This window comes from Sprattus sprattus, assembly GCF_963457725.1.
Source record: "Sprattus sprattus genome assembly, chromosome: 5".
In the NCBI taxonomy this organism is placed as follows: domain Eukaryota; kingdom Metazoa; phylum Chordata; class Actinopteri; order Clupeiformes; family Clupeidae; genus Sprattus; species Sprattus sprattus.
The window spans coordinates 22,523,152-22,534,191 of NC_137924.1; the positions used below are offsets into that span (position 1 = coordinate 22,523,152).

At 41.1% G+C, this 11,040-nt stretch overlaps 2 protein-coding genes across 2 annotated transcripts in view; one reads left to right on the forward strand and one right to left on the reverse strand.

The window, feature by feature from the left end:
- The window catches only part of uxs1 (UDP-glucuronate decarboxylase 1), a 48,959-nt gene extending 45,638 nt beyond the window's left edge, over positions 1–3,321 (forward strand). Inside the window, exons 12-15 of the mRNA XM_080838649.1 lie at positions 1,518–1,578; positions 1,876–1,933; positions 2,089–2,192; positions 2,393–3,321. Coding sequence (XP_080694775.1) covers positions 1,518–1,578; positions 1,876–1,933; positions 2,089–2,192; positions 2,393–2,524 — 355 coding nt within the window. The 3' untranslated portion in view covers positions 2,525–3,321. The remainder of the gene's footprint in view (positions 1–1,517; positions 1,579–1,875; positions 1,934–2,088; positions 2,193–2,392) is intronic.
- A 387-nt stretch (positions 3,322–3,708) lies between these two features.
- Positions 3,709–10,813, reverse strand: ecrg4a (ECRG4 augurin precursor a). The gene is made up of 4 exons (XM_080839219.1): positions 10,676–10,813; positions 9,321–9,368; positions 8,112–8,275; positions 3,709–4,264 (listed from the first exon to the last, which is right to left on the reverse strand). The coding sequence occupies exons 1-4, from the start codon at positions 10,743–10,745 to the stop codon at positions 4,115–4,117; spliced, it is 432 nt and encodes a 143-aa protein (XP_080695345.1). The 5' UTR covers positions 10,746–10,813; the 3' UTR covers positions 3,709–4,114.
- Between the last annotated feature and the right edge of the window lie 227 nt (positions 10,814–11,040).

Sequence of the window (11,040 nt, forward strand, 5' to 3'; positions counted from 1 at the left end):
AGCCTTCCATCCGGCGTGGCACATTGGGCCACAGGATCGATCCCAAAATAAGTGGCCATGGCTTCTCTAGAAGATAGAAGGAGATGGTCCCCTGCTCCCCAAGCTTAACATTTCCATTCATAATCAGAGGCACCAAACAACCTGACACCTGACAGCAGGGGACATCAGCCAGTCTATCGGAAGACTGGATAATGAGCGCCTGGTAATTAGGCGTGTGAGTGTGTTTATATAGCAAGGGTGTGCGTGAGTGTGTTTATAAAGCATGCATGTGCGTTTGTTATTTCATCTACAATCCACACAGAGCAACAAAGAGCAAGGAGGTTGTGGTGTGGGCATCACTGGGAACATCTGTAGGGGATTGGGGTCTTTCTCTTCCTCTCATTCTCTTTGGTTCCTGGCTGCCGGTCTCTGTGCTGCATCTATAAGAGCACGTGGTAGGGAGTCTCCTGCTGAGATGGCTGCAGGAGATGCTGGCTAACTTCCCCCTCCCTTTCTCGCCCGTACAGTTGCTTGGTCTTGCAAACCAGCCCCGCGCCCTGTTCATTATTTAACGCCACAGAAGAAAGACCCTTGATGTGTTCTTGATTTGTTTTGATAGGTTTCCCCTAGACCACAGATAACATATAAGTGAATGTAATCTGGTATCCACGTCAAAATGAAGACTTAGGTATATGAGTAGTCACACTTGACAACGTGGAAGTTATGTAGTCTTACTGCACTAAACTGAACCTGACCATTTTAAATGTGGAAGACATTTTCTAAGATTGTTCTCAGATGGTTGCATTCCAGGGATCAAACCAACAAGCATATTAGTTGAAGAATAGCTATGAGCCATATTTTTATCTGAAATTACATTTGGATGTCTTGGACAGGATACTTCCTTGTGCAACAATAATACCCAATTGGATACACTAAATTCAGTTTCACGTGGATTTAGTGGCAAAAACAGTCACTTGTTTTTAAAGATGTAGAATGTTGGAAGTTAAGATTTTAGAAGCCACATATACTTCCTTGTGTGCACAGACGCGTGTTTGTCCTGTTTGAAGCACACTCCTATTCCGGTAATGCCATCTGTCAGACCTACTCATCTGACATTTGAGAATCATTTGTATTGTGATTAGACAGATCAATATAAATCCAGATGGAGAAGAAGCTCCAGAGGGAGGAAGGGTAACCACGAGAGATATATTTGCACGGAACTGAACGAATGTTCCACAGTGTGAGAAAACATTCCACCTCAGAACATACAGAGGCATAGGACAAAGTAGCGACGCTTTGACTGTGTTTCTTAATGTGTTGCAGCAGCACACTCTAAGGAATGATAGTGAATCACTGACCTTAGTGTGTATTGTGCATAGTATGGATTGGTCTGATGCCATGTTGTTGATTGTGTTCTCTGTATTGCCTTTGGGATTTATTTAGGTTAATTACTTGATTTTGGCTCAGCGCAATCTACAAATGGTTTATGAATCAGTCGTTAAACTCTGAAGTGTGTCTCTCTCTCTGTCCTTCTTCAGTGACCTGGTCAATGGGCTGGTGTCCTTAATGAACAGCAACATAAGTAGTCCTGTCAATCTGGTGAGTATTGTGGATGGCCGTATGTTCAACTTTGACATATTAAGATATGCTTCAAAGATCTTCAAGCTCTAATGATGTATTTCCAAAAAGAACCCTTGCTTGCTTTTGGGTAGTTTCATTCCCTCAGAAGTCATGTCTGTTGATGTTTTTTATACGTCAATGTGTATATCTACTTGAGCTTATGCAATCACACTATTGATCTTATTGCTCCTAACAAGCCCAGAGCTAGCTTAATTTTGAAGAGTCTCAGGTTTTGCCATTCTGTATTGATTTATCTTTTTCTCTTTTTTGTCCCAGGGAAACCCAGAAGAACACACCATACTGGAGTTTGCTCAACTTATAAAGAGCCTGGTTGGTAAGTTGGGCTTGGACCTTGAATATTACTGGAATAATTCTCCCCTACGTTACCTCTGTTACTCCTGATCTTCTCTCCCTTATCAACTCTGCTAACGCTCAGTGGTCTTCAAATGTACCAGCTCCTAACTGTTACCTTTCTCTGCTGTTGCTCAGGGAGTCGCAGTCAGATCCAGTTCCTCCCAGAGGCCCAGGATGATCCACAGAGGAGACGACCGGACATCCGCAAGGCCAAGATGATGCTGGGATGGGAGCCAGTGGTTGGTGTTTTCTCCTTTCCCAATTAATGTGTAGCACCAGTTGATGTAATTAGGCGAAGTGTTGTTGTGTGTGTGTTTTGTGAGTGTGTACATCTTTATGATGGAGCTATGTGTGTAAGTGTGTTTCTTTCTTTCTGTTTTTCTTTCTTGCACCGTCCCCACCTCACACCCCTTCCATTGTATTTGTCTGTATGCCGCAGGTACCTTTGGAAGAGGGTCTGAACAAAACGATCCAGTACTTTGCCCGAGAGCTGGAACACCAGGCCAACAATCAGTACATCCCCAAGCCAAAGGCTGCCCGCATGAAGAAAGGCAGGCCCAGACACAACTGAAACAGCAGCGCACAACGGAGCACTCTCTCTCAGGGACGCTGTGGGAGACATCCTGAGGCAAAGGACAGCATGTTTTGAGAGGCAGTCAATACAAGAAAATTTGATTTTGTCAGTCTTTTTTAATGGTCTGCCTTCCTGCTTTAAACTGGGTCGTGATCATCATGGAGAAACGGCTTTCAGTCTGAGGTTTGTATTCAGACAGGCAGAAAGACCGACGGACAGGCAGAGACAGGCCTCAGAGAAACTGCAGATACAGAAAGAGTACGAGAACAGCATAGCCACAGACATTGCCTTGCACTAATGTGTTGTGCGTTGTCTCCTTTATTTAAAGATGAACTGAGAATTTCATGAGCCATTTTTATCTCAATGATATGTCAGACTGTGCAGTATGTTTTTGTTTTTCCTTGTCATGATCATGCTTATTCATTGCCATAAAAAAGCTATGGGTGTCTCTTCTTTTGTCTTTTTGTGGAAAGACATCTGTTGTAAGTGTAGAACATTTATAACGTTTTAAAGAGCTTGAACGTGCTCCTCTGGTTCACCTCCCTCAACCTGCAGAGCATCAAACGGGTGAAGGGAAGATTGCGACGGGGGAAAGAAAAAGCAGAAAAAAACGTTTTCTGTTTTATTTTGTTCTGCTCTGCCTTGTGTTGTGAGTTTTGAAGCCATTCTTTTTTTTTGTTTTACATTTGTAAGATGTACACCTGTGTGCATGCGCGCACACACACACACACACACACAAACACACGAACACACAGAAATCCACACATGCACAATCACAATTTACAGAATCTTTAGCCCCCACATTTGATTTCAAGAGGGGAAAAGGCTATTTTAATAAAGTATTTACAGTGTTTGTGAGAATTGTTGTCCTGTGGTCCTCATTGTTTCTCTCCTTGACCAGACCTTGGTGTGTCCATGACCCACACACAACAAAGCTGCTGAAAACATGCCTCTTGAAAATGCCAGCTAAGCTCTTCTCACCTGATGTCTCGGTAGAAGCCATGCTTTCATCCTGCCAAAGCTTTAAGCAAAGAGTTGTTTGAGACTAAGCCACACCACTATTCCAACCAGATGCCGAAGGATAACTTCAGCCCACTTAAATCAACCCATTCTCAAACTGGTATGCAGTGAATGGCTCATAAATCCCAGTACATTTCAAAATAATGATTGACTCGTGTAAATACTGCTATATGTTATCCCATGGATTTTATTACATTGGGTTCTGGAAAAACAAGGAAAATTCAATAATGTCTTAACTTCCAATAGTGTAATAAGTCAACATTATTGGTACAAATATCATTCCATTGGTGGTTGTCATTATTGGATTTTATTACATTTTTGATGGACTTGAGTAGTAAAAAATTATTACATTATTGAAAGTTATTACATGATCTGGAAATGAGGCTCTACAAATGGCTAACAATGTTTACCTGGACAAAAAAGAAAAGAAAATTAGTACAAAGACTATGGGCAAAGTAATACACTGGTCTTTGCATGTCTCACACAAAGGATGACATCACTTTGTGTGTGTGTTGTGTGTTTGTGTGTGTGTGTGTGTATGCGCGCATGTGGTTGGGGTCAGGGAGGTTAGTAGTAGTCGTAATTGACGTTGGCCCCGTGTCTGTAGCCAGTGGCCGAGCGTGGACCCAACGCGGCGTTCTCGTCATAGTGGTGCTGCCTGCCCTGGTCGTTGGCTTGCGATTGGTCCTTCCAATAGGCAAGGTCAGTTTCCAGCCTCTGTGAAAGGAGGATGGGAGAAAAGAGAACACGTCAAGCAGTGGGTTATCAACACCTATTTGAAGCTGGATGGAGCTGGTATTTGCATGTTGGGAAAAGTAAATAATAAAGGTGTATGATGTTTGATATTTGGTTAGATTATATGTTGGGCAAAGTAAATATGCCCCTAAATGCCAAATAGATTAAACAAAATCAATCGAAATTATTTGCTAAATTAAGAATAATGGTAGAAAAGTATATGAACCTTTTGAATTTGAAGACTAGCAGAACTTCCTCCACTAACAACAGTCAAACATGTCATGATACTGCAATGTTTTGTGGACATCTAAAACATCTATAAAACTTCTCCAGCAGAAAGAGATTGATGGGTTAGGCTTTAATCTCTTCCCACTGTGAAGTCTCATTGATTAAGGCTCTGCTTCTCTGCTGCCTCGGGTAGACTTCATCAAGGGAACGATGCATCCAAACCATAATTGAGAAACATAACAGAATAACAGGATTTCTCTGAGGCGCTGCAAATTTAAAGCAACAGTATATTTTTTGTTGTAAAAAAGACCCCATACTATTTTCCAGTTGATAGTCTCTTAAAGGCATTTTGAATCTAATCGTTCAAAATTTGTCCCTGACATACAGCCGTGGAAAAAATTAAGAGACCACTTCAAAATTATCAGTTTCTCTGGTTTTACTATTTATTGGTATGAAAGTTAACATTTAATATTTCTACCAAATTTCAAATAAAAATATTGTCATTTAGAGCATTTATTTGCAGAAAAAAAAGAAAATGGGTCAAAATAGCAAAATAAATGGAATTTTTTCAGATCTCGAATAATGCAAAGAAAACAAGTTCATATTCATTCTTAAACTACACAATACTAATGCTTTAACTTAGGAAGAGATCAGAAATCAACATCTGGAAACACCGCATCTTATTTGTTATTTTGACCAATTGTCATTTTTCTGCAAATAATGCTCTAAATGACAGTATTTGTATTTGAAATTCAGTAGAAATGTTGTCAGTAGTTTATAGAATAAAACAAAAGTGTTAATTTTACTCAAAGACATACCAATAAATAGTAAAAAAAGAAAAACTGATAATTTTTTAAAAGTGGTCTCTTAATTTTTTCCGCGGCTGTATGTAAACAAATCTATAATTCATTTCATTATTTCACAGGTTTATAGAGTGCGGAAGAGCCAGGACACAGGTAACAATTGTTAATTGAATGTAATTTACAAAGAGAGTGTCATCAAAGAGACTAAAACCATTATTTTCTTCTTTTCCATCTGTCCTCTGTCATATAGAGTTGCATTTACAAACCTGGACAAAGGTAAGCTATGATTTAGTATCATTTCAGTAACAGTAGAATAACCGCCCCTCCTCGTCGGAAGGAAGGTGACACAAATCATATCATATCAACAACATATCGTGATTGTGTCTTTTTTCAAATGTGTTAGTTTAGATCGAATACTGCTGGGCTACATCATCCTTAAGTCTATGTCATGCTACAAGGCTACATCATCCGGTAGTGTTTAGTCTATTTCATGCTAAGTGCCTACACCATCCTTTAGTCTATGTCATGCTACAAGAAAGTCTGGGATTGTCAATAGCAGCAAAAGGTCAATGGAATAAGTTGAACCTTTACATGAAAAACACTCTTTTTAGGGTAGAAGGAGTACAGATATCTTCACAAACATGCAAAGAGGTCAGATGTGTAGAATACACTGTACCAGCTGTACCCATGCAGTACAATCCCATTGTCTGGAATTGTGTTCATTAAGACTACAAATCAAATCATATGCAGATAAGTGTTTTATATAACATTTGAGCTGCCAGACAATAATTGGCATGAGGGACATAAATATATCAGGCATTTTGAGATATATGCAAGACTTTTTGAGTGTTTATGTGTAATTAACAATTTATATTGTGAGTTGTTTACAAGATGTTTTTTAATGGTAACCATTGCAATGAATTGGTAAGGCAGGTTTGCAGCATTATGGGTGAACCTCAACTTTCTTTGGTGCTGTTCCAACTGTCCTCAACATATTTGGAACCAAAGTAGACTACTCTTTGTGTATTTGAGCTAATTGTGAAAAATATGAGCTACTTAGATAGATATAATTGATCATCACTTGTTTACCCTAAGGGATACCAGGTGCAGCTGTAACAAACACCTCTACACCTACAGTATATGAACTTTTCTAATTCAAGCAAATGTGCCTTACCTTTTCACTCACTTTCATCTAAATGCAGTATGTGCCATTGGGGAGAGTTGTGACGTGTCAGGGACCGTTGTTTCAGTAGCCGAGGACAATTGTTTAGGCCTACATGCCAGTAGAAGTTTGAGAAGTTGTCTTAACAGCATTTGTTTTCAAAATGCAAGTGACTTTATGTGAGGGTGTCACATTTTTGCAAAAGCGTGAATGTGTGTTACAAATGTCTAGATATACCATCTAAATAGGGAATCACTAATCACAACCTGCTGTTACTTGTGTTCCTGTCAAAACCCATCAATTGTGCAGCAATTGCCATCACACATCTTGTTTGTGAGTTTCATCACATAAAGTTAAACGCAAGCTGATTAAGCAACTGTCCCCTTGTTGAACCCGGTGTTCTCTTTTCTGATTACCTACCCGTAAATAATCAACTGCTAATGAAACACATAAAGCCATCAAAATCAATTAGCAATCAATTGGCAAGCACTCTATGATAAAAGGACATAAGAGGAAGAGGAAGATGAAGGTTATAATGCCCTGTGTTTTGACCCAAGGATGTATGTCTATCATTGTTGTTCTCAGAGAAAATGGGAGTGTTACTTTCATCCCTGCTCTCACCTTCATCATGGCGGACTACTGGTATGCAAACTATAGGCCTATTTTCACTGAAGACATGAAAAGGGTTTACAGATGATGAAGGTAATGTTTATCATTGTGATTAGAGCTGAGGATAATTCATGATAAATAATTATAAATAAATGGCAAAACTTTTTCTCACAGTTGTACATGCCTGCCTCATATTTGTCTAAATGACTTACTCTGTAGGCTAGTGTATTATGTTTATATGCAAGAAGAGGTCAACAAACATTTATCTTGCATGACTCCCCCTCCTTGATGCAAGAATTTTCCTGAGTGACAGCTGGAAACAGTCAGCTCTCATTCCACTGCCTGCCCCCTCGGTGGAATATAGCGAAAACATTTTACAATAATGTGTAGTATGTTGCAAACTGAATGGGGAATTTGATCTTGTGGCCATCCACAATGATATGAATCAATTTGAATAAACGTAGCCTAATGGCTGACCCATGGCTGACAATTTTTTCCTGAATAATAATGAGTATCTTCTTCGGGTAAAAGACATTTTCATCGCATTTTTCGAATGAGTAGCATTTAGGTACATCCCTTCAAGTTATGTTTCTCCTAAAAATAGGCTACCACAGATTGTTTTAATGTTGCCATGCCCATATTAATGGTGCCTTTACATGGATGGATGGATATTTGTATATATTATTGTATATTATTATGTAGATATTTGCTGGAACTAACATAAAACATACAGTTGTAGGCTTGTTCAATACAGATATCTAAGGTCTGTTTCCTGTTAAAGTGATATCTATTTTTTCATGCTCATCCACTGAATACCCATCTGTACAAATAGAGAGGAGAGACTGCTATCCTTGGTCAGGCTTTGGTGATGGTGAGGGAAATAAAGAGGAGAGACTGCTATCCTTGGTCAGGCTTTAGTGACAGTGAGGGAAGTAGAGAGGAGAGACTGCTATCATTGGTCAGGCTTTGGTGACAGTGAGGGGAATATAGAGGAGAGACTGCTATCCAGAGAGGGAAGGGAACGCACCGCCTCATCGTAGCCCATGAGCATGAACTGCTGGATCCACTGCTGCACGTCAGGCCGGCTGCGGTCCCACAGGTTCCTCTTGGGTCTCTTGAGGGCGGCCAGGAACTGCATGGCTTTGGAGGAGGGCATCACCACACTGGAGGAGGGCTTTTCACTGCCTGCCACTAGAGGGTGGGAGAGAGAGTGGATTAAAAAGGAGGCTAATGGCGTATATTTCCTGGAAGTGGAGAGATGACGTCCCCTTTTTCTGAGAACATTTCATGGCTTCAGTACTTTGAAATATGACAAGCGAATGCAAATATACATTTACCGCTTGCTATGCATGGGAACAAGCTCATAAAGTCATGGCTTCAATTTTCTAACAAGTTGTAACAAACATTATTTAAAAAATGCATGCACTTAGTATCACATCTTAACTGCAACACAGACTCTAATGTGGCATCTTCCCAGTCATTTAGAAACTCTGAGAATTAAGAAATATCTATGAATAGGGGGAATAAATGGAATATATCTTCCACAAAGTCATTACACAGTACACATATATGACGCATTTACGTGCAGTCTTATGAAGGCTTTTCACTTTGTGTCTGAGGACTCATTAAAGGGAAGATAGCAGCAACCAATTTCCGAACATCCTACACTTCCACTGAGATGAATGGTGTGGGAATGGTGATCCATCTCTCTCCCCAGGTCTGAATAATGCCTCCATAATTATTTCATGGTTGAGTCATAATGATCCTATTCACACGTGTCACAAACTCGTGGCCACAAATGATCTCCTTAATGAGCTCGCCTGCTCGCTGCACATATGCCCTGGTCGCATGTTTGGCTTTTTTTTAAACAAGTACAAGATGTCACCTCTCCTCTTTCCAGAGCATATCAACAATGAATGTGTTAATAGACACGTGACCTCTCGTTTTGTTCATTAGGACAGACGTTGGTGGTTAAAACCAGCATGTGTCTGTGTGTGTCTGTGTGTGTGCTGGTTTTAACCACCAACGTCTGTCCTAATGAACAAAACGAGAGGTCACGTGTCTATTAACACATGGTATTAAATATAAAAATATAAATATCAAGTATAAATCACAGTGAGACATTCAGGAAAGCTTGAACCTCCCTGGTGATTTCCACAAATGATTTATTTCCCCATTACGTCGAAATGTGTTGTGGTGCAGTGGACACCGATTGCCTAAACTTTGACTGAATCACCTTCTCGCTTCTTCAGGATTCTTTTCAGACCTCCTTCACTCGAGGCATCTGCAGAAAGAGGGATTGAGACAGTGGGTCATTTGCTTGCTTCAGTGGCCACTCCCAACCCCCATAAGAAACACCCAGAGACAGTGATACACGTTACTCAGCTGCAGATCACGCATTCTTAAACCTCTATTCCCACAGTGAGCAGATGCAGCTTTTGCAATTCCCACCAACTAACCCACGCATACACACACACACACAGACACACACAGACACACACAGACACATAGACACACACACACACACACACACACACACACAGACACACAGACACACAGACACACACACACACACACACACACACACACACACACACACACACACACACACACACACAGTTTGATTTAGCAATTGCTCGAGCCCCAGCACACAACAGAGCCGGCGCAGAGTAACGACATACTGCGCAGGTGAATGGGCACAGGCATTGGACACAGGGGTGAGAACAGGGGTTGGTATGCACACAGGGATTGCATCAAAAGAGTCTGGCCTTAGCAACAACACACACATGGAAGGAAGGAAGGAAGCTCTGAGTTATTATGTTGCTGTTGGGAAAAGGCTGAACGAAAGAAAGAAAGAGTTTTTAAAGCCCATGCCCTTACTAAAGGAGTAGAATTTAGCTGTGTGGATGAGCAGAAACTACTGCAAAGAGCATCTGAAGATTCTGAATGCAGGGAAATATTTCCTTGTAATTTCAAGGGCAGAGTCTCTCTCCAACTCCCCCACCACCTCTTTGTTTCTCTCCTTCTCCCCTCCCTCTCGGTTTTCCTCACTCTCTCTTTTTTTCTTCTGCCTCTCTTTCTCTTTCTCACCACGTGTGTATATGATTGCATCTACCTATCCCCTCCCCCCTCTGTGCTAACGTGTTTTGTCATATTAAGGGATGGGTATTTACTTATCTCACTGACATACAGTCTTTGCAACAAAAAAAATGAAATGCCACCACTGGTGCAAGCGCACACACACACACACACACACACACACACACACACACACACACACACACACACACACACACACACACACACACAAACACATGAATAAACCTTATTTTCCCATTCTGTGATAAATGTATTATCTGGTGCTGCTGCTCAGATTTTGTACCACTGCGGCTACCTTTCTGTTCACATTGCCACATTTTGGGTGCAATTTCAACAAGAAAACTCTGCTTAGTCGGAAAGTTTTATATAGCCACTGCCAGCTAGCAGGGTGGGATACCAGTTACTTCAATGCAAATATCTGTATACGAGCGATAGAGGGAATAAGGGACAGAGAGAGAGAAAGAAAGAGAGGGAGCGCAAAGAAGAGGTTACCTGTGAGTGCCAGTGTGGCCATCAAAGCCGTGATTGCTAGCAGTCGCAGAAAAAAGCGGAGAGACGCCATGATTATCCTCCCTTACTTCTTCCCCTTCTCTCACTCTCTGCACTCACTTGTGTTGGACGCAGATGATGTGCAAGCTTGGGAAAAGAAAGCTGAGAGGCAGAGGAAAATGAGGGGGAAAAGGGGGGATGGAAAGAGCCCTAAAGGAAGACTAACTCATGCAGACCCTGTGGAAACTTGTCTGCATGCTGCTGTTGGAACACAGTTAACCTGAAGCCAGCCAACAGCGAGCCTGTTTTTTTCCCCTAATACTCTCCTGTGCTCCCAGTTTACTTTCTGAGCCAAGGCGCCCCAGGTT